Raw genomic sequence first — 23,981 nt, 5'->3', positions numbered from 1 at the left:
TCTGCTGGTTCACCTCCCCCTGCAGCGGGCGGGCCCCGGCGGTCGACGTCACCGGCTTTCTAACACCACCGTCTCATCATGCATTTCACCTGTGTCTCGTTTCGTGCACCTGTTCATCATCATCCTGTTTCCCCCGGTATATATGTTCCCTCTGCTCCCCCTGTCTTTGTGTGTGATTGTTCTCTGCCACAGTCAGAGCTGTATGCGCTTGTTAAGACGCTCGTTCTGTTTATTTTGTTCTATTCATATATATAAAAACCTTCATCCGCCACGCCTTCTCCGGTTCCTCTTTTGCTTCCTCAACCTAAGCCGTGACAGGAAGCTTGACTGATATTTGACTGAGAGATTGCTTAGGGTCACAAAATAGCTGGGTAGCTTTAAGATGTCAAACTGTTTATTATAGGGATTTTTGAAAAATTTTATTAAATTGTGACATACTAACCAAGTTATGTCTTGTTGGTCGTGGTGATGGTAGTGTCCTTGTTGGAATATGTAGTTCTGATGGTCCGTCTAATACTTTAAATTTTTTCAGTAAAGAAACACGCAAATTCATTACATTTCACAGTGGACATGAGTTCTGATGCTATCTGCTTTATTGGGTTAGTAAGCTTGTCGACCATGACAAATAGAGTGTGGGCATTGTTGATATTCTTGTTGATCATTCCTGATAAATGTTGCTGTCTGGCCCTGTGTAACTCATTGTTGAAGTTTATAGATGTCATAGTGAATTTGAAGTTAAATGTTCCTCCACATATGTTCCACTTTCCTACATTCTCTTTTCAGGGCGCTTACCATCATGGTGGTTCTCCATGGTGTTTTCTGTTTGCTCATAGTTTTCTTTTCCTTGCAACACGATCCATGACATTCAATATTTTGGCATTGAAATGATCAACTGACTCAGCACTTATTGTTGGAGGGATCACTATGGCTTCCATAAACTGAGCATTGGTAATCTCATTAATGTACCTTTTCTTAACAAAAAGAGAGTTTACTGGAACATTCGGGTTGATCAGTGATTAAAAAAGAAACTTATGACTGTAAACCCCCCTTAATGATGAAAAAAATTATGAGTACCGTGACGTCGCCCGGTATGGCGCAGCCGGGGCCCCACCCTGGAGCCAGGCCCGGGGTTGGGGCTCGTATGCGAGCGCCTGGTGGCCGGGCCTTCCCCCATGGGCCCCACGTCGCCGAACGGGCGACGTGGGGCCGCCCTCCCGTGGGCTCACCACCCACAGGAGGGACCATAAGGGGCCGGTGCGAAGAGGATCGGGCGGCAGTCGAAGGCAGGGGCCTAGACAACCCGATCTCTGGACACGGAAACTAGCTCTAGGGACGTGGAATGTCACCTCGCTGGCGGGGAAGGAGCCTGAGTTAGTGCGTGAGGTTGAGAGGTTCCGATTAGAGGTAGTCGGGATCACCTCTACGCACGGCTTGGGCTCTGGAACCACACTCCTTGAGAGAGGATGGACTCTTCACCACTCTGGAGTTGCCCATGGTGAGAGGCAGCGGGCTGGTGTGGGTTTGCTTATAGCTCCCCAGCTCTGCCGCCATGTGTTGGAGTTTACCCCGGTGAACGAGAGGGTCGTTTCCCTGCGCCTACGGGTCGGGGATAGGTCTCTCACTGTTGTTTGTGCCTACGGGCCGAACGGCAGTGCAGAGTACCCGACCTTCTTGGAGTCTCTGGGAGGGGTGCTGGAAAGTGCTCCGACTGGGGACTCTATTGTTCTACTGGGGGACTTCAACGCCCACGTGGGCAACGACAGTGACACCTGGAGGGGCGTGATTGGGAGGAACGGCCCCCCTGATCTGAACCCGAGTGGTGTTCAGTTATTGGACTTCTGTGCTAGTCATAGTTTGTCCATAACGAACACCATGTTCAAGCATAAGGGTGTCCATCAGTGCACGTGGCACCAGGACACCCTAGGCCGCAGGTCGATGATCGACTTTGTTGTCGTCTCATCTGACCTGCGGTCGTATGTTTTGGACACTCGGGTGAAGAGAGGGGCGGAGCTGTCAACTGATCACCACCTGGTGGTGAGTTGGATCCGATGGCGGGGGAGAAAGCTGGACAGACTCGGCAGGCCCAAGCGTACTGTAAGGGTCTGCTGGGAACGTCTGGCCGAGTCTCCTGTCAGAGAGATCTTTAACTCCCACCTCCGGCAGAACTACGACTGGATCCCGAGGGAGGCTGGAGATATTGAGTCCGAGTGGACCATGTTCTCCACCGTCATTGTCGAAGCGGCCGCTCAGAGCTGTGGCCGTAAGGTCTCCGGTGCCTGTCGAGGCGGCAATCCCCGAACCCGGTGGTGGACACCGGAAGTAAGGGATGCCGTCAAGCTGAAGAAGGAGTCCTATCAGGCCTGGTTGGCTTGTGGGACTCCTGACGCAGCTGACGGGTACCGACAGACCAAGCGGGCTGCAGCCCGGGTGGTTGTGGAGGCAAAAACTCGGGCCTGGGAGGAGTTCGGTGAGGCCATGGAGAAGGACTATCGGCTGGCCTCGAAGAGATTCTGGCAAACCATCCGGCGCCTCAGGAGAGGGAAACAGTGCCCTACCAACGCTGTTTACAGTAGAGGTGGGCAGCTGTTGACCTCAACTGAGGATGTCGTCGGGCGGTGGAAGGAATACTTCGAGGATCTCCTCAATCCCGCTGTCACTTCTTCCATTGAGGAAGCAGAGGATGAGGGCTCAGAGGTGGACTCGTCCATCACCCGGGCTGAAGTCACCGAGGTGGTCAAGAAACTCCTCGGTGGCAAGGCACCGGGGGTGGATGAGATCCGCCCTGAGTACCTCAAGTCTCTGGATGTTGTGGGGCTGTCTTGGTTGACACGCCTGTGCAACATCGCGTGGCGGTCGGGGACAGTGCCTCTGGGATGGCAGACCGGGGTGGTGGTCCCTCTTTTTAAGAAGGGGGACCGGAGGGTGTGTTCCAACTATAGGGGGATCACACTTCTCAGCCTCCCCGGGAAAGTCTATGCCAGGGTTCTGGAGAGGAGAATACGGCCGATAGTAGAACCTCGGATTCAGGAGGAACAGTGTGGTTTTCGTCCGGGCCGTGGAACACTGGACCAGCTCTATACCCTCTACGGGGTGTTGGAGGGTTCATGGGAGTTTGCCCAACCAATCCACATGTGTTTTGTGGATTTGGAGAAGGCATTCGACTGTGTCCCTCGCGGCATCTTGTGGAGGGTGCTTGGGGAATATGGGGTCCTGGGTCCTTTGCTAAGGGCTGTCAGGTCCCTGTACAACCGAAGCAGGAGCTTGGTCCGCATTGCCGGCAGTAAGTCAGACTTGTTCCCAGTGCATGTTGGACTCCGGCAGGGCTGCCCTTTGTCACCGGTTCTGTTCGTAATTTTTATGGACAGAATTTCTAGGCGCAGCCAGGGGCCGGAGGGTGTCAGGTTTGGGGACCACACAATTTCGTCTCTGCTTTTTGCAGATGATGTTGTCGTGTTGGCCCCTTCTAACCAGGACCTTCAGCATGCGCTGGGACGGTTTGCAGCCGAGTGTGAAGCGGTGGGGATGAAAATCAGTACCTCCAAATCCGAGGCCATGGTCCTCAGTCGGAAAAGGGTGGCTTGCCCACTTCAGGTTGGTGGAGAGTGCCTGCCTCAAGTGGAGGAGTTTAAGTATCTAGGGGTCTTGTTCACGAGTGAGGGAAGGATGGAACGGGAGATTGACAGACGGATCGGTGCAGCTTCTGCAGTAATGCAGTCGATGTATCGGTCTGTCGTGGTGAATTTACCAGTCAATCTACGTTCCTACTCTCACCTATGGTCATGAGCTTTGGGTCATGACCGAAAGGACAAGATCCCGGATACAGGCGGCCGAAATGAGCTTTCTCCGCAGGGTGGCCGGGCGATCCCTTAGAGATAGGGTGAGAAGCTCGGTCACCCGGGAGGAGCTCAGAGTAGAGCCGCTACTCCTCCACATCGAGAGGGGTCAGCTGAGGTGGCTTGGGCATCTTTTTCGGATGCCTCCGGAACGCCTTCCTGGGAAGGTGTTCCGGTCCCTTCCCACCGGGAGGAGACCCCGGGGAAGACCTAGGACACGCTGGAGGGACTATGTCTCCCGGCTGGCCTGGGAACGCCTCGGTGTCCCCCCGGAAGAGCTGGAGGAAGTGTCTGGGGAGAGGGAAGTCTGGGCATCCCTGCTTAGACTGCTGCCCCCCCGACCCGGCCCCGGATAAGCAGAAGAAGATGACATGACATGACTTATGAGCGCAACTGTTCTTAACCTTTGTCTGTTAGTGGTTACCTATATTGTTTGTCTCTGTCATGATATGCCTCTCTTTCTTCAGAATAGAGATAAGGGAGACCCACAAATGGAGACAAATGTAAAAACATTCATTCAAACATGCCCAAATGAAAGATTTGCATAATGCATGAAGAAACAGTGAAAAAGTAAAGAAGTAAACAATCTGTCAATTGTCAGAACAAAACAGTAAGGTTCTGTTTTGTTTTTGCAGTTCTGTAACGTATCCTGTCCTTTTGGTTCTGATTGTTTTCACCTGTTTGTTGTTTAGTCCTCGTTTGCACCCTATTTAGTTTAATTCTAGTTTTAATTCTTTTAGCCCTTTGTTGAGTCATTGAGTCTTTTTGTGTATGTACCTGCCAGTCTGTGTTTTTGCCTGCCTGCTGTTTTCCTGCTGTTTTCTTGTTTCATCTTTAAACACTTTATTTGCTCTTGAAGTCTGTGCTTGGCATCCTGCTTTCTCAGAAACGTGACACTGTCTGCCTACTTCCACATTGGGGGTTCAACTAACTTTCTCTTTATTAACTTTCTCTTTATTAATTATGAATATGCCTTCATTATAGCTAACAATAAGATCATTAAGTATTCTTAAGTAACATATTACTTAAGATTTGAATTGCAAAATAGTTAAGTCCTAATATATGGCTAATAGCACAAAATAAAGGACATATTAGCTACTTCTATGCACTCAAAAACATGTTATTAGTGGCTAATGTGTCCCTTTAAAGCAGGGGTCTCAAACTCAATTTACCTGGGGGCCGTTGGAGGCAGAGTCTGGGTGAGGCTGGGGGGCATCAGGTTTTCCACAAGAAAATCTTTGTTAAAAAAATTCCAATCTTCTCAAACCTCTTTATTTTTTTAACACAAAATAAGATGAAAAAGTAAATAAACAAATTAAGAATTATTAAGAAAATAAATAAATCAGTAATAAATAAATAAAATAATAACAATAATGAAAATCATAATAATAATAATGAAAATAATAATAAGATTTCTCTAGTCAGCGACTATATGTGGTTTCTTCAGTCTTCTATATCTGTTGTATTCAGATTCAAATATCTGTATTAACAGTTCTTTAACCATCTTCTGAACATGAATTGTCCTGAACATGAATGGAACATTGAAGAACCTGAACTGTTCTTCTGAACATGGCTTCTCTTGCCTACTCCTTGCTGCTAGAGACCTGGCAGCGCTTCCTCTCACATAGCCGAGCCACATTTGGCTTGAGGGAGGAAGCAGTTGAGACCCTCAGTATGGCTTGAAGATGATCATCAATAAGTCTGGACCTGTACTTGGACTTATTGGAGTTCAAGGTGGAGAAGAGCTTTTCGCACAAGTATGTGCTCCCCAAGAGGCTGCTTGAACATTCGGGAAAGCTCAGGGAAGCTGGGGATCAATTCTCTCAAAATTTGCCCAAGCTTGTCTGCTTTTCTACTCACCTCCCTGAACTTCGCTTTGAGTTCAGAGTTGCACTGCAGGTCAATGAGCTCTATTTGAAGCACAGGAGGGGCATCTTGCACATCAAAGGAGAAGGGGTCCACAAAAATTTGAAATGTGGCTCTGTGTGTCTTGAAGTCTGCAAATCTGTGATGAAATTCCTCCTGTAGCTTCAAAATGACATCAACATACTTCTCACCACTGAATGGTGTGCCTGCATCCAAGAGTGCCTTGCATGCTGGGAAATGGCAAAGGTTTGTCTGAGAGAGCTGGGCTTTCCATAACACAAGTTTTGTGGAGAATGCTCTCACATTGTCATAGGCAGCACTAACAAGTTGCCCCTGGCCTTGTAACTTCTTGTTCAGTACATTAAGCTCATGTGTGATATCAACAAGAAAAGCTATGTCCATGAGCCATTTGGGATCACTTAGCTCGTGAACAGTCACTCCATCCTTCTCCATGAAGGCTTTCACTTCTGCTCTCAACACAAAAAATCTCTTCAGTACATTTCCCCTGCTGAGCCAACGTACCTCGGTGAAGTAGAGCACATCCCCATATTCTGACTCCATTTCCTCTGAAAAAGCACGGAACCTTCGGTGCTTTAAGCCCTTGGATCTGATTTGGTTGATGCATTTCACAACGACAGACATCACATTGTCAAACTTCAGGCATTTGCTGCAAAGGGCCTGCTGATGGATAATGCAGTGCAGAGCAATGGCCTCCTCCACACCCTCCTCTTCCAGTTTTTTTTAACAAGTGCCACCAGTCCATTTTTCCTCCCTGTCATTGATGGCGCACCATCGGTTGTTATTCCAACTAACCTCTTCCATGACAAACAGGCATTCTCAATGGCATCACACAGCTGGTGAAATATCTCCTGAGCGGTGGTCATGCATTGGAATTACTGTGAGCAAACCCTCCATCACTGCAAAATTGTCATCAACACCACGGACATACATTGCCAGCTGGGCAGTGTCGGTGATGTCTGTGGTCTCATCAAGAGCAACTGAATATACACTGAAACATTTGGCTTTCTCACACAGTTCGTCATAAATGTCACTTGACAGGTCAGAAATGCGCTCTGCCACCGTGTTGGCAGAAAGGCTGATGTTGCTAAACTGACCTTTCTTTTCCAGACAGACTATACTTGCACTTTTAATATGCACTTTTTGCAGTCTGTAATATGCACTTTTTTTACAAATTCACCTTCTATGAATGGCTTTCCTGCTTTGGCAATCTGACTAACCACGTAGCTAGCTTCGGCTGCTGCATTATTCTCTTTGGTTGCTTTCTTGAAGAAGTCTTGTTGCCCCAGTAGACATGTTTTAAGATTGGCAACCCGGTTGGGTCTCTCATCTCCCTGGTATTTTGCATATTCTCCAGCATGTCTAGTTGTGTAATGACGTTTAAAATTGTATTCCGTGTGCACCGCAACTTTCTCTGTGCAAATAAGACCCTGTGCTCAACCAAGAAATATTGCATTTCCCACTTTTCCTGAAATTGTCTGTGCTCATCACCAACCTTTCTCTGCACTGCAGGCTTTGAAAAAGACATGTTTGTGGCTGTGTCGTATATATAATTCCACTTGGTGTCACTGTCGCATTGAAGTTTCAATCAAGCGTTTAGCCGACGCATGGAGAACGACATTTACACTTCTTTTTTTTTAACCTTCAGCACGGCGGTCGGCGGATAAAGGCCCGCTAATAACTGTGCAACCCTTTAATTGGTACGGATTACCGGGGACTGTTATTGCCGATGGACAGGTGTTGCTATGTGACTGCAGACGACATTAGGCTACTTTTCTTTTATCCCGCCTCGTACGCATCACTTGTATGTATTACTGATGTATTTTCTCAGAGTGTGTATAAATACATATATATTTAAATACATTTATATACACATATATATACGTATAATGTCCCGCTGGGCAGCAACTTAAAAATTTCTTTTTTTTATGTTGTGAACGCAGCGCGCTGAGACAAATGTCCGCGTGTGCCCAATAGAAACGAGGCAGCCAGCCAGGCACGGAAGAAAACACTCCATGGCAAAGATGCTGTAACTTCACTCACTGAAAAATATTTTCTCAATGTCAAGGAAGGATCCTCCGAAGCCAGAATTTGGAGGATGTTACGTCACCGAAGTCCATCGAAAGACTGTTCCAATGTGGAGGAGCCCCCAAATTCCTCCAAGGACTGACTCCTTCATTGGGAAAATGTCCCATAGACGGCGAAAGATGCATAAGTGTATCCTTCACGGCCCCAAATCACCCACAATCCAATGCGCACAGCTTTTGCCCGGCTTGTAAAAATGTATTAAATGGCAGACCTAAGCGGGGAGTTGGAGCATTACTGCATATGCGTCACGTTAGCAGAGATTTAGAAAATAATGTGTTTATCAGTTGTAGCTTCAGGATGGTAGCTTCCCTAGCAACGTTCACTAGCAACGTTAACTTCACTAGCAACGTTAAATGAAAGCTAAAATGTATGTGTAGTTTCCCATGTTACAAGTATAATGTTCTGTAACGTTTCGTTATGGCATTCATAACGGTAAACATATTTTTCTTGTGTTTGCTGTCTGTTAACAGGGACAAAGGAACACACATAGGCTGTCACTGAGGATGGGAATGCAAAAGACAAGCAGGGAGACAGAAGCCAAGATGTTGAATAGATGATTTGCTATATTTGAGAAAAAAATTATAAAATCATTAAATTAACTGGTTTGTCTATGTCTTACATTTTTTGGGTGTGTATATTATATAAACTGTTGTTCAATGTGAATTATTCAATCAAATTGTGACTTGCACATAGGAAACTTGTAGCTGAATAATTATATTAAGAGTACCTGTTTTAATAACTCATTAGGTATACAAGCTCTAAAAAGACATCTTTATTATAACATTTATTCAAACATCACTATATGCTGTACACAAATATATTCAACATGAAGCAGCGATCAGAGGGGGATGCTTCCAGACTGCAGACAGAAGGAGAAAGCTTTAGGTTGGTCTAATTATCCAACCTGTTCTGGTTAGATTACAATTGTATAAAGTATATTTACACATGCTGTAGCATAATGGTACTTCATGTAATTTCTTCATCATGGTCTTAACTGACAACTGCTGACCATTTGACACACTTTCACCTACCATGTTCGAACATAAGGTGTACGTGGTACCAGAGCACCCTAGGCCGAAGGTTGATGATTGATTTTGTGATTGTGTCATCGGATCTGAGACAGAGTGTTTTGGACACTCAGGTAAAGAGAGGGACGGAGCTGTCAACCGATCACCATCTGGTGGTGAGTTGGGTCAGGGGGGTGGGGGAAGTATCTAAGCGGAGTATAGTAAGGATGGGACACTGTTGACCTCAACTGAGGAGGTAATTGGGCGATGGAAGGAACACTTTGAGGAACTCCTAAATCCCACTAACCCTAACCCTCTATAGTGGAGGCAGAGCTGGAGGCTGATGGGGAAGCATTGTCAATCTCCATGGCAGAAGTCACTGAGGAAAACAACTCCACAGTGGCAAAGCTCAGGGGTTTGACGAGATCCGTCCTGAAATGTTGAAAGCTTTGGGTGTGGAGGGGATGTCTTGGATGACACGCCTCTTCAACATTGTGTGGGATTCGGGGAAAGTGCCTAAGGAGTGGCGGACCGGGGTGGTGGTTCCCCTGTTCAAAAAGGGGGACCAGAGGGTGCGTGCCAATTACAGGGGTATCACACTTCTTAGCCTCCCTGGGAAAGTCTACTCAAAGGTACTGGAAAGGAGGGTTCGGCAGATAGTTGAACCTCAGATTGAAGAGGAACAATGCAGATTCCGTCCTGGTCGTGGAACAACCGACCAGCTCTTTACTCTTGCAAGGATCCTGGAGGGGGCCTGGGAATATGCCCATCCAGTCTACATGTGTTGTGTGGATCTGGAGAAGGCGTATGACCGGGTCCCCCGGGAGATACAGTGGGAGGTGCTGCGGGAGTATCGGGTGAGGAGGTCCCTTTTGAGGGCTATCCAATCCCTGTACATCCAAAGTGAGAGCTGTGTTCGGGTTCTCGTTCCAGGTGGGGGTTGGCCTCTGCCAGGGCTGCGCTTTGTCACCAATCCTGTTTGTAACTTTTATGGACAGGATATCGAGGCGTAGTTGGGGTGGAGAGGGGTTGCAGTTCGGTGGGTTGGGGATCTCATCGCTGCTTTTTGTGGATGATGTGGTCCTGATGGCATCAACGGTCTGAGACCTTCAGCACTCACTGGACCGGATAGCACCTCTAAATCTGAGGCCATGGTTCTCGGCAGGAAACCGATGGAGTGCCTTCTCCGGGTAGGGAATGGAGGGGACAATGGAGCAGGAGATTGGCCGGAGAATCTGAGCAGCGGGGGCGGTATTGCATTAGTTTCTTCCCCCGCGACCCGATACGGATAAGCGGATGAAGATGAGAGGAGACACCTACCTTTACTTGTTTAGTGGGTGTTTATTAATGAGTTATGAGAGTTATGACTTTTCATATGTTGGTTGTAGCTTGTGCGTTTACAGTACTATTTAACCTTTCTCACTTGCAGTTTTCTGCTTATCATACTGCCTGTGGCAACCTTTATTAGCAGGTAGCGTGTACCTTGTTGTAGTTGTTCATGTTTTGCACCTCATTTGTCTGAAAGCTAGAAGCTACTGGACAATTAGCTAATGTCACATTCATGCAGTAAACAAAATGCTAATGTAAACGGTTAGGTACTGAAAGCTTAATGTAATTAAGAGTAATTAATGCAATTCTCATCATTTTCAATGACGCAAGCACGCAATGACGGGCACTTGCTAGCCTGTTCCATTGTACGTGTTCTCCGAATGCTCAGGAGGAGCTTGGCCTAGCCTCTGAAAGACCTGACTTGGAAGGACTAGTCCTACCAAGGAAGGATCCTTGACATTAAGAAACGGCTGCTTGGTGTACTGCACCCGAGAGCGGAAGAAGATGTATGTATGTATGTATGTATGTATTTTTCATCTCAATTTTATGTGATGGGGTTGAGTTGATAAGCAAGACAGTACCCTCCCTGACTATAATAGACATCATCATCATCATCTTCTTCGGCTTCATCCGGGGCCGGGTCACGGGCCAGCAGTCTAAGCAGAGATGCCCAGACTTCCCTCTCCCCAGACACTTCCTCCAGCTCTTCCGGGGGGACACCGAGGCGTTCCCAGGCCAGCCGGGAGACATAGTCCCTCCGGCGTGACCTAGGTCTTCCCTGGGGTCTGCTTCCCAGGAAGGCGTTCCGGAGGCATCCGAAACAGATGCCCAAGCCACCTCAGCTGACCCCTCTCGATGTGGAGGAGCAGCGGCTCTACTCTGAGCTCCTCCCGAGTGACCGAGCTTCTCACCCTATCTCTAAGGGATCGCCCAGCCACCCTGCGGAGAAAGCTAATTTTTTTATACTGTCGGCCATTTTCGCCTTGCGGCTCAGCTCTTTCTTCACCACGACAGACCGATACATCGACTGCATTACTGCAAAAGCTGCACCAATCCGTCTGTTGATCTCCTGTTCCATCCTTCCCTCACTCGTGAACAAGACCCCTAGATACTTAAACTCCTCCACTTGAGGCAGCACTCTCTACCAACCTGAAGTGGGCAAGCCACCCTTTTCCGACTGAGGACCATGGCCTCGGATTTGGAGTTACTGATTCTCATCCCCACCGCTTCACACTCGGCTGCAAACCGTCCCAGTGCATGCTGAAGGTCCTGGTTTGAAGGGGCCAACACGACAACATCATCCGCAAAGAGCAGAGACGAAATTGTGTGGTCCCCAAATCTGACACCCTCCGGCCCCTGGCTGCTCCTAGAAATTCTGTCCATAAAAATTTAGAACAGAACCGGCGACAAAGGGCAGCCCTGCCGGAGTTCAACATGCACTAGGAACAAGTCTGACTTACTGCCGGCAATGCGGACCAAGCTCCTGCTTTGGTCGTACAAGGACCTGACAGCCCCAGGACCCCATATTCCCGAAGCACCCTTCACAGGATGCCGCGAGGGACACAGTCGAATGCCTTCTCCAAATCCGCAAAACACGTGGACTGGTTGGGCAAACTCCCATGAACCCTCCAGCACCCCGTAGAGGGTATAGAGCTGGTCCAGTGTTCCACGGCCCGAACGAAAAACACACCATTCCTCCTGAATCCGAGGTTCTACTATCGGCCGTATTCTCCTCTCCAGAACCCTGGCATAGACTTTCCCGGGGAGGCTGAGAAGTGTCATCCCCCTGTAGTTTGAACACACCCCCCGGTCCCCCTTCTTAAAAAGAGGGACCACCACCCCGTTCTGCCATCCCAGAGGCACTGTCCCCGACCGCCACGCGATGTTGCACAGGCGTGTCAGCCAAGACAGCCCCACAACATCCAGAGACATCCATATAATAGACCTCAAAAAATTTATAAAAAGTGTAATATCACTCACCTTCTTCTGCACCATGCTGTTGAAGAGAGCTGAATGATGCAACTTCTTGTAAATGATGTCACATATGGGTGGAGTCTAAATTATTATGGGCAGAGAATGGTTGGCGGGACGGGGTTGAGTTCAGACTGAGGGACATAACTTTATAAGTAGTTTTTATCAAATATCTTGCAGTTTAAAAAAATAATAATTTCAAAAGCATAGAACACAAATAAATACTTGCATTATGGCCAGAAATTATAGACACTGTGCACATTTTAATTATTTTCCAAGTACAAATTCAGCGAAGAACCTCAGGGACAAGACAAAATGCTTGCAGAAATAAGAATTTATTTAATGATAACAATTATTTAAATGTAATAATTACTTATTAATAATAATAATAATACATTTTATTTATAATGCACTTTATATCAATTAAATGACCTCAAAGTGCTACAATCCACTAGCCTAAAAGCATAGAACAGCGACATTAAAATAACACAATTAAACAAAAAAGGCTTTTCTAAAAAGATGGGTTTTCAGTCCCTTTTTAAAAGAGTCCACAGTCTGTGGGGCCCTTAGATGAACAGGGAGAGCATTCCACAGAGCTGGTGCAGCTGAGCAGAAAGCACGGTCACCCATTGTTCGCAGCTTTGTCCTCATAGGCTGTAGAAGGTTAGCCTGTCCAGAGCGGAGATGGCGTGAGGCAGAAAGGGGAGTGATGATTTGTTTGAGGTATAATGGTGCAGTGCCATAGAGACACTGATGGGACAGAAGGGAAACTTTGAATTCAATCCTGTATTGGACAGGAAGCCAGTGAAGCGATTTAAGGATGGGAGTGATGTGGTGGTGCTTCCGCACCCCCATCAGGATCCTAGCAGCACAGTTCTGGACGTACTGCAACGGCTGGATATTCTTGCTTGGGATCCCGATGAGGAGTGAATTGCAGTAGTCCAACCTGGAGGAGATAAAGGCATGGACAAGTTTCTCAGCATCTGGAAGGGTAAGGGTAGGGCGGAGTTTTGCAATGTTCCTGAGGTGAAAGAAGGAGGTTTTGCACAGATGTTTAATATGGGCGTCATAAGTCAAATGGGGATCCATTATAAAGGACATACTAAAGTATTGTGAAAAGCTTTTAACATTTCATTTTGGTGAACCACCACTTTCAAAAATCTAGGGGATTGAAATATTCCAGAATCCCAGGATTGACCCATATACTAGATGTTACTGGCTTGTGTGAAACATCTCTAAAGCCTGATCTATTTACTGCCCTAAATGAGGCCTCTCCTCCTGGTTATACTAGTGATCACATCCCTCGTGCATCCCGAAAAAGAGGGGGTGTTGCTAATGTCTATGACAGTAAAAATAATGTCTATTCATTAAAGTTAACCAGGCTGATAAATGGTTTTACAGGTCCCCCGGATAGGGGCCACAGTGTCACTGGACCCACCTGTGTCACCCCAATGTCTTACGCTGCTATATTATTGTGCTGGGGGAGTAGGGTCAGTTCTCCTTCTCCACTATAAATCCCTGTAGATCATTTTCAAAAATGTTCGTGTCTCTTGACGTTTTAAACTTAGCAGGACATGAGGTCTTGGCCCACACCTGAGGCGTACCGGGCTTAAAAGACCCATTGCTGCCCTCCTGGTTATGTTGCAGATCAAGACTATACCTGATGAATTCAGCTGCCACTGTGCTGACACCTCCTCCCTCCCCTGTGTTGTCCCTTTCCCTGTCCATCTGGTCATGCTCTCAACCTGGACTAAGTTTAAATAGACTCTGGACTCAGCCCACATGCATTTATTAATTATTACAATTTGTACTCTTAATATGTTCGCCCAGCACAGCCAGAAGAGGACTGGTCACCCCTCTGAGCCTGGGTCCTCTCTAGGTTTCTTCCTAAATTTCAGCCTTCTTATGGAGTTTTTCCTATTCAACACTGTTTTGTAAAAGCATTTGGTGACAACTGCTGATATAAAAAGGGCTTTATAAATAAAAGTGATTGATTGATTGAATGATTGAGGGATGACGCAGAACCAGCCATTTCAGACCTATTTATTGGGGTGATAATATCAAATAATGTCAAAAAACTTTTAGGGTACTGATTGCAACGGCCTAAAGCTCATTGTTTCAAAAAGGACATTGAGGGTGGTTTGTCAAAAGGGGGTTATTGTTGTAGAAATTGACTGAGCTGATGTATTGACTAATTATACCATTGTATGGGACTGAAAAATAACTAGCTGAGTACTGGGTTGATTAAAGCTGAGTAAAGTACTGAGTCCATGTATTTAGACTGTAAAAAAATGCAAAATGTTCTAATACAGAGCTAAACTAATCAAAGGAACAAGCCTAGGCTGATGTGTCTCAGCATTTATGTCTAAGTGCATCAATGTTGTCATCCCAAGAGTCAGGACTTTCCCGAACCAAATGCCCTTGGTTAATGGTAATGTCCGTGCTAAGCTCTGGGGAACTTGAGACTTTGTGGAGATCCAGATATGACCTACAGAAGGCTATCAGCGATGGAAAAAGAGAATACAGGGATAAGTTGGAGTCTAACTACCACAGCTCTGACCCAAGATGCATCTGGGGTGGACTGAGACACATCACACACTATACATCGAGAAATAGCAATAATGCCCACCCCGCCGCCTCTCAGTTGAGCTCAACATTAATGCACGGTTTGAGGCAACCAACACCATTCCTTCAGTGAGGCTTGTTGAGGACCAGGACAACTGCACTCTGTCCCTAACCATGGCTGACTTGAGGAGAGCGTTTAAAAATGTTAACCATTCCAGGCCGACCAGCCTAGCGGAGGTTTTCACTTCCAAATTTCACCTGTCCTTGACTTTGTCTGCAGGTCCACATAATTCAAACAGACCACCATTGTCCCTGTACCAAAGAAACGTTCCATCACTTGCCTGAACAACTTCCATTCTGTAGCACTGACATCCACCATCATGAATGATTACCACCCTGTATCACGGACCTCCACCATCATGACACCTTGGACCCCTTTCAATTTGCATACCGTCCCAATACATCTACGGACGATGCCATCGCCCTGACAACACACACCCCTCTCTCCCACCTGGAAAAAGGCAACACATGCGAGGACGCTATTCATGGACTACAGCTTTGCATTCAACACTATTATGCTCACTAAGCTTGTTCCTAAGCTTGGACTTCATGACGGGCAGACCCCAGATGATGAGAATGGGCAACCTCACCTCTTCTGCACGGACCCTGAGCACTGGAGTCCCCCAGTTCTGCTATGTCCTACAACCAATTATTTCTGGACCTTAATGTATGCCTTATTCTAGGGAGGGGCATGGAGGAAGGTTGAAATTAATGCTCAAATGTATTACATCCTTCCCCTGCAATTTTAGGACTGACGTCTTCAGTGCATGTTCATGACAATTTGGTATGAAGTGTTTAATGGACATTTGAAAACCTGACTCCATCCAGAATGCCTTTTTAAACTACTATTATCATCATGTTGGTCACTGTTGAGATTTCAATTGAATAAAAATTCCTGAATATAAAAAATATAATAAAAGTATAAGTATAAAGTTAAAATTGGTTCTAAGAAACCTCAGAATACTAAAATGTGCATATAAGCCAAACGGTTTGATTGCTACTGTAACGGTCGCAGTCGAATGGGACCACTTGCAATTCTGTTTATGGTTTATCTTGTCCTGTCATGCCCTCTCCTGGTCTTTAGTTGCTTCACATGTCCTTATTTGGGCGTGTTTTCCCATCTTCCCTCAGTCAATCAGTGTCATCATACTCACCTGTGTTTCCACTCAGTGTCCTGTTCCCTCGTTTGCCTGGGTATTTATTTCTGTCCTATTCTCCCAGTCCTTTGTTACTTATTGTTTGTTGTTAGACACTGTTACATGTGCCCATGTATATCACAGAGTGTTCTATGGATTAAACATACCTGTTGTTGGACATCTGTGTCAGCTTGGGCTTACTTCTCAATTACCCTTAAAACGTGACAGCTACCCTAATGTAAACAAACAATATTAATGATAATGAGACCATACTAGCCAAATAACCCCAGACAAATCTAGAATAGAAAAAACTTGTTCATCACGTGTCTGTTGGTGAAAATGAAATTGGAAATAATCTGCCTATTTTATTATGTCAAGTTCTCTAATACTTGTTATACAATGTATGTATCCTCGTCTCCTGTGGCCTCTTCTGGTTTACGAGGTTCCACTGACCACTGCGCCTGCCACGAAGCCTGAGCAGCATCGCCTTACATGGCCAGAGAAACAAACTAGGGCTCCTATTCAGCAGTCTAACTGAGTTTATGGTCACTCGTGCAACCCACATGGAAGTATTATATATTGACATGTATCTTTAATATGTGCCTATATTTCTGTCAGACCGCGTAAGCGGAGCCGGCATAGAAGAGCGTATGTCTCTTACTGACTGACAGAGTGAGTGATTGACTGATTACCACTTGTTAAACAGCGTAGTGGTTAGAGATGCAGACTAGTGAACAACAGCTCCTGCATTCCACTCCCATCACAGTCTAAACACATTATGCCTTAGGATTTGTTCAGGACGGACAAAAACCTCATTGGCTACAACCTTCAGTAGGTACGTTATAGGAAACCTAAAATAAACTGTTTGATGTTACATTGCGACTATTTCTGGTGGATATTGCATTAGGATTTGTTCAGAATCGCTCACTGCACGATTCTCTTGTATTTTCAGTCAGTTATCGTCACCTGTATTGATAGTTATTGTATCAGTGTAATTCATGAATGGCTAATAAGCTGTTAAAACGCCCAATGGTAAACACCATACAGTTCATAGATGCTATTTGTGTTGATGGTAAACTTAATAAGAAACATTAGTTAGTTTAACACAATGCTTAAAATGGTGTCTAGCAAAATATTCAAACTTTGCGTGATGTTAATGGGTGACAAAGTGATCTAATGTCGAGATGCTATACCGATACTATATAAATATACAGTTCCCTGGTGTAGTGACTAATGACATAGTCTCTCATGGTGGTGATCCCTGTTTGAATCCAATGCGGGCAGCAACATTCATCATTTTTAATTGCGGGCCGGCTGAACTAGGTTTGCCTGGATCCATTGTTGGTTTTTTACTAATCTATGTCATGCATATATTTACATATTCAATTTTGGACGTTTGCAAATATGTTTTAATATGCCTTAAATACATGTACATATATTTACATAAATTACAAAATGATAGTTGGTAATATGCATTTACCGTTTTCATCTAAATGATTAATCTAACAGATATTTTTTAATTTGTATACTGTTTCCTGTCATGTGTTTATTATGTTATCTAGTTGTTTCTTCGAAGTACATTTACAGAGAGGAATAACATTAATGATACTGTATTAAAATGTATGCATATTGTTTTCAAAATGAGTCTCTTTTCCTCTGGATAATAATGTCTTTAAGGTTAATTCCATGATGAGTTGATGAGAAATGCTTAATGTAGGGCATATTAATGTATTTCATTATTTTAACACACAATATTCAACGTTAAAATATGACATGCATTGTGTTATGATATTGTGAGAAGCGCAAGTTATATATTTCACTAATATATTCAGGGCACATATGTGAATATATGTTAAGAAATCGACTACATATACTGCTCCGGAAAAAATTAAGAGACCACTGCACCTTTTTCTTTCCTTTCCCAAAAAGTTGAAAAGAAAAGTTTTGAGTGAGGAACAGAAGCGTTCAATTTGCAGTGGTCACTTAATTTTAACCCTTTATGTACATATACGTTTTGCATGAGTTTTCCTCATCAGAACAAGGGATTGGCAGCTGAAAGTCGACCTGGGCAAGCAGCTCATGTTCCCAGAGACCATCGCAGTGACCACACTAAGGCCAGACATGTTCTTGATGTCTGATAAATCAAGATAACTGGTCCTGCTGGAGCTGACTGTTCCCTGGGAAGACCTGATGGAGGAGGCCTATGAGAGGAAGAGGGCCAAGTACGAGGACCTGGTTGACAAGTGCCGGAAGCAACTAAGTTGAGGTGGGCTGTAGAGGTTTTGCTGGCCAATCGTTCTTTAGGATCCTCAAGCTCCTTGGTATTAGAGTTTTGCACAGTAAAAAGGCTATCAAAAATACCACAGATGTGATAGAGAAGGCAGCCAGATGGCTATGAATCAAGGGAGGTGATCCGTGGGTTACACAGGCTACTTGGACACAAACTAGGGCTTGATCAACCCTGGCTGGGTCGTCTGGACGAGGGTGTAAGAGAGATATAGTAAACAGCACCCAAAGTCAGAGTGATTTACTGCTTAAACCTTTGACCTATGGCAGCTGTGTCTGTGTGAAAGGATTATGAAAATAATTTTTTAATGGTTGTTAATTTATGACCGGATGGTAACAGTTGTTTTTCCAAGTGTTTCATGTCTTGTTAGAGAGGGAGGAGTGGAACAGGTGATTCTGTGGGATGAGAGGGGAGGTCAAAAGGATTATGAAAAAGGACTTTTATTGGTTAATTTATGTCCGGGGATGGTAAAAGTAGTTTGTTTCCTGAGGAATATCGAAAGACCTGTAAATGGAAATACAATGGTGTTACCAACAGGACCGGCTTCACAGGAAGACAAAAAATTTGTGTCCCACCAGTCTTGTCTGCCATTAACTTTGTCAGTATGTCAGTATGTCTTTAAACACTGAATTTGACAAGTGTCTGGGAATGAGATTACTTTGCTGCATAATTATTCTACTTATCAAAAAGTGTATGTGGTTTGTGCTGTGTAAGCTATGGGATAATAGCTAGATGCACTGGCAAAATCTCCCAGGTAGGACTTCTACTAATAAATCATAACTTTATTGAGAAAGGGCTGCCACGTGTAAAGTCAAATCTGGGAATCTAACGTTCACAACCTCCGACTGTATATAGTTAGTGGTCTCAGTAACTGTGGTCTCAGTTTTTTGCCCATGCTTGACAATGTTTTTGGGACAACAGTAATCAAAATACATACTACATGATATTAATTGTCCAGGCTTCTAAAGATATCCCACCGGAAATCTCCCTTCAAGATGGAACTGCTGGGGATTGAGTCGTCCCTGAATGGGTTGGGGAGTACCCGGTGTAACTCAGAGCACTTCAACTCGTTGGATCTCAAGGCTGTTCACTTTGAGGTCTTTATCCACATCTTGCCACATTCTGGATGGATCTCCAGGTAGCTCAGGGTCTCCGGTCCTGGGCTCTTTCCAGCATGGCTTCCATAAGGGTAATCTAAGTGCCTGGCACAGCAGACCATGCAGCTGATCTTCCCAGGTCAGGCCCTCTTCCCAGGAAGTAACTGGTTCCTAATGGAGGCAATGAGGTGGTCGGGCGGACCATGGTTCTCAGAGCTTCTTCAGCTCATCTGGGGAACTCTTTGGCCCCTTCCTGGTGAGTCTGTTCTCCTGTTCTTATTGGATGGCCTATCCTGCTTCCCTCCAGCTATTGTTGTGGCCAGTATAGGACCCATCCCTCATGAGCTGGCCAAGATCATTGAGGAGACTCATACATATGCAAGGACTGTAGGTTTGTTTCCCTCAGATGGAGACTTTGGTTTTAGTAGGATTCTGTGCAGCTGGACCCGGTGCCTGTCTGGTCCTTCCTGTTCAATGTCTCTGGCCTGTACTTTCAAAGAGTGTTTCAGCTTCTGGTGACATGGTGGATGTCCATATTTCGGGCAGGCAAACAATTGTCACAAGGTTTCTTGAGGGTAGATTATTAGCAGGTCATGTTCTTTGTGCCCAAGCATCGGATTTCTCTCTGGTCTTGGTGTCCTTGTCTGGCCTCCATGCAAGACATTTGCAGAATCTGACATGTGGTCTTTCCCTATAGAAACGTCTCCAGACCTCTTGCTATCCAGCTACATGTGTTGGTGAGCTTCTTGCTCTCTCTAGTGCTGACAGTCATAGATGGACACACTCACACAGGACAGTGAGATCTGCAACTTCCTAGGTTTAGATAACAGGTTCTATAGAATTTTGCCTTGTTATTTTCCACCAAGTACATTTGTCTCTCCTTCCATCAAACTTGAATTTCTCAAGCTTTTGTATACACTCCAGAGGAAACATTTATTCATGTACTGATGTGCACTCTGGTCCTCGTACACTGTGGTCCTCATACACTGTGGTCCTCATACACTGTGGTCCTCATACACTCTGGTCCTTGTACACTGTGGTCTTTGCTATGTGTTCTTAGATGAAATAATACTTTTGAAGTTGTTTGTAATTATATAACTCAACCAGTAGGTGGTTATGTTGTCCTTTCATGTTCAAATTTACCTCTCTCTTGTTTGTTGTTCCCCTCTAATGAGGTCAGAAGTGAGAGTGAAACCAATTTGAGGTATTTGTTTGTGTACGTGTGTCACAGGCGATTTCTCCCTTTTTTCATCTGATTTCTTACTGTTGAAAAACTGTCATTTAGAAAACAACATTGATTGGCACAAGCATAGATGTAATAACTTCAAGAATGTTTTTGCTCTCCTGAAAATTTGATTTCTTACTCAATGACCTTTTAGATAGATAGTTCATTGTAGCATCATACCAAAGCAGACTCAAGGCTGTAATCACTGCCAAATGTGCTTCAACAAACTACTGAATGAAAGGGTCTGAATATTGACATTTCAGTTTATCTTTTATTAATTCTCAAATATATCTAGAAATCAAGCCTGCGGTGCAAGAACGTGTCAGTTAGTTGATTATTTAAAGCTATCTGTTTAAAGGTTACTTAAGTAAATGTAGTAAGTAAGTGTATAACATGTTTTTAAGTTACATAATTATCAAGTGAAATATTGTATGTAAAATTAAATGCAATATTTGTTTTTGAGTTGTGTTGCAAGTAATCTGTTACATATAAAGTATTAAAAAATACCATAATCTCTTACGTTACCAACTAAAATATTGTAATTGGATTGCAGATACCTATGAAATAAATAATGATTACTTTTCGATTACTTCAATTAAAAAAGAATAGGTTAACGACAGAGTAAATAAATCTGTAAACGATCAAATCGAGGAGCTAAACTCACCACTGCAAAATACATTAGACACAGTTGCACCACTAAAATTAAAAGAAATACGCAACAAGAAACTTGCTCCCTGTAAAACCTAATAAGTTCAGAATACTCAAAACTTTTGTGGAGACTGATTACATCAAAATATTTAGGTCAACCAACTACATTTTGTTGAGTAAGTAATTACTTAAAAATTTAAATTTATTGGAACTTAATAGTTAAGATTTTTACATTTTTAATTTCAAGTTTACTGTACATAACAATATAGAAGAAAATAATTTCCCAATATGCATTGCTCTTTAAATGAACTCTGGAGTTACCACCATTGACTGTATTTGTTATTGCCTGACACATGGTTATTGAACACATTGTCTCTAAGTTCAATTTATTGACTGTTATAAAATAGTCAAATGTGAATACCTAACATATTCCATAAATCCTTATTTTGAGGTCTTGCAACCCACCTAGCTCATAGACTATTTGACAAGTTGCCGTAAATCCCTGGTTAAAGATACTTTTGGGAAATCCCTGGAATTTGAAATAACTGTTTCCGCTGATATTTCTGGAAAACCTGGGAACTCAAACGGAATTTGAAAAGCTCCCCACAAGGCATTAGCTTGCAATGGAATGCAAAACCCCTATTGAAATCCAGTGCATGTTTTGACAGGAATATTTAGTATATAGTTGTTACAATCATTTCAGTAGTGGGTGCAAAATATATGTTTGACCTAATGATTGGATTACTTTAGACAAATGTATGTGTTTGATGTTTGTGTAGCTAAGATGAATCAATCATTCAGTGTCCATGCAAAAAAAGGATAATAAAATGTTTCCAAAATATCAACTTGAAGAAGAGCATGCTGGGAACATTTTCATTTTAAACTTATAAAAATGCAGAAAAAGTGAGTAAAACATAAACGTTTTAAGTTATTGGGAACATTTATCTAACTTTATATTTTATATTTCTATTCATTTCAGATTTTATCTGTCTGCTTCTGTCTTCTGTCACATCATCAATAAACACTAGTGTCCAAGTGTCACTGGAAGCTATCAATATTGGGGAGGTGCGTTTTCATGCTGTAATTAATTAGCATTTTATTGCATGACATAAGTATTTGGCTAGGCCACTCCAGGACCTTGAGATGCATCTTACGGAGCCCCTCCTTAGTTCCCCTGGCTGTGTGTTTCGGGTTGTTGTCATGCTGGAAGACCCAGCCACCACCCATCTTCAATGCTCTTAATGAGGGAAGGAGGTTGTTGGCCAAGATCTCGTGATACATGACCCCATCCATCCTCGCCTCAATACGGTGCAGTCGTTCTGTCCCCTTTGCAGAAAAGCATTCCCAAAGAATGTTTCCAACTCCATGCTTCAAGCTTGGGATGGTGTTCTTGAGGTTGTACTCATCCTTCTTCTTCCTCCAAACACGACAAGTGGAGTTTAGACCAAAAAGCTCTATTTTTGTCTCATCAGACCACATGACCTTCTCCTATTCCACCTCTGGATCATCCAGATGGTCATTGGCAAACTTCAGACGGGCCTGGACATGCACTGGCTTGAGCAAGGGAACCTTGCGTGCGCTGCAGGATTTTAATCCATGATGGCGTAGTGTGTTACTAATGGTTTTCTTTGAGACTGTGGTCCCAGCTCTCTTCAGGTCATTGACCAGGTCCTGCCGTGTAGTTCTGGACTGATCCCTCACCTTCTTCATGATCATTGATGCCACACAAGGTGAGATCTTGCATGGAGCTCCAGACCAAGGGAGATTGTCCATCATCTTGAACATCTTCCATTTTCTAATAATTGCGCAAACAGTTGTTGCCTTCTCACCAAGCTGCTTGCCTATTGTCCTGTAGCCCATCCCAGCCTTGTGCAGGTCTACAATTTTATCCCTTATGTCCTTACACAGCTCTCTGGTTGGAGTGTGTTTGATTGAGTGTGTGGAAAGGTGTCTTTTATACAGATAACAAGTTTAAACAGGTGCAGTTAATACAGGTAATGAGTGGAGAACAGGAGGGCTTCTTAAAGAAAAACTAACAGGTCTGTGAGAGCCGGAATTCGTACTGGTTGGTAGGTGTTCAAATACTTATGTCATGCAATAAAATGCAAATTAATTATACAAAAATCATACAATGGGATTTTCTGGATTTTTGTTTTAGATTCCGTCTTTCACCGTGGAAGTGCTCCTATGATAACAATTAAATACCTCTACATGCTTTGTAAGAAGGAAAACCTGCAATATCGGCAGTGTATCAAATACTTGTTCTTCCCACTGTAATGCCAAAGTGTGTTTAAAACCTGTTCTACAACAAAGATAGACGTTGAAGGACAATTATTTAATTTTTTTAGAGATCTTTTGTGCTTTATTTGCACTTTCAATAACTGTTTCACCAAAGTAAATTCAGAATTTGGCTGTTTGAATGACCCCAAACTATTCTGACATGGAAAGTTGTTTTATATGCATGAACATTTCTTGGAAGATCATATTATTATTATTTTTTAATTCAATGTAAGTTTCAATTAATCAAACTCTGGAAACATACTATGCTTTTCTGCTGGTTAGTTACTTGATTCTCGTTACTCTGTATTTTACTACTTGGACATTTTGGGTCCTATATTCATTTCTGTAACAGGTATCATGAAGTATTGGTTATCCTGGTAATCACAACCCCCTCAGCTACAATAATAATACATAAAAACAGACCGCTGGCCACTATTTAGAAAAGTCATGTGTTGGAATGGCAAAAATAATGTCTGCCATATGGTATGACACATTTGTTTAAATGTCTATTTGTGATACTCTCCTGCCTTTACTGGCATATTACATTGTTTTATGCTGTATCTAATGAATA

At 44.0% G+C, this 23,981-nt stretch overlaps 1 protein-coding gene across 1 annotated transcript in view; it reads left to right on the top strand.

Annotated features, from left to right (window-relative positions):
- LOC117593885 overlaps positions 1–18,138 on the top strand; it is a gene marked incomplete at its 5' end in the record, with an annotated part of 31,490 nt that extends 13,352 nt beyond the window's left edge. The window contains one exon of the mRNA XM_034290433.1: positions 18,059–18,138. Coding sequence (XP_034146324.1) covers positions 18,059–18,138 — 80 coding nt within the window. The remainder of the gene's footprint in view (positions 1–18,058) is intronic.
- Positions 18,139–23,981: the final 5,843 nt, after the last annotated feature.

Source organism: Esox lucius, chromosome 24, assembly GCF_011004845.1.
Source record: "Esox lucius isolate fEsoLuc1 chromosome 24, fEsoLuc1.pri, whole genome shotgun sequence".
NCBI classification, from domain to species: Eukaryota; Metazoa; Chordata; class Actinopteri; order Esociformes; family Esocidae; genus Esox; species Esox lucius.
This window is presented reverse-complemented; position numbering and strand designations above follow the sequence as displayed.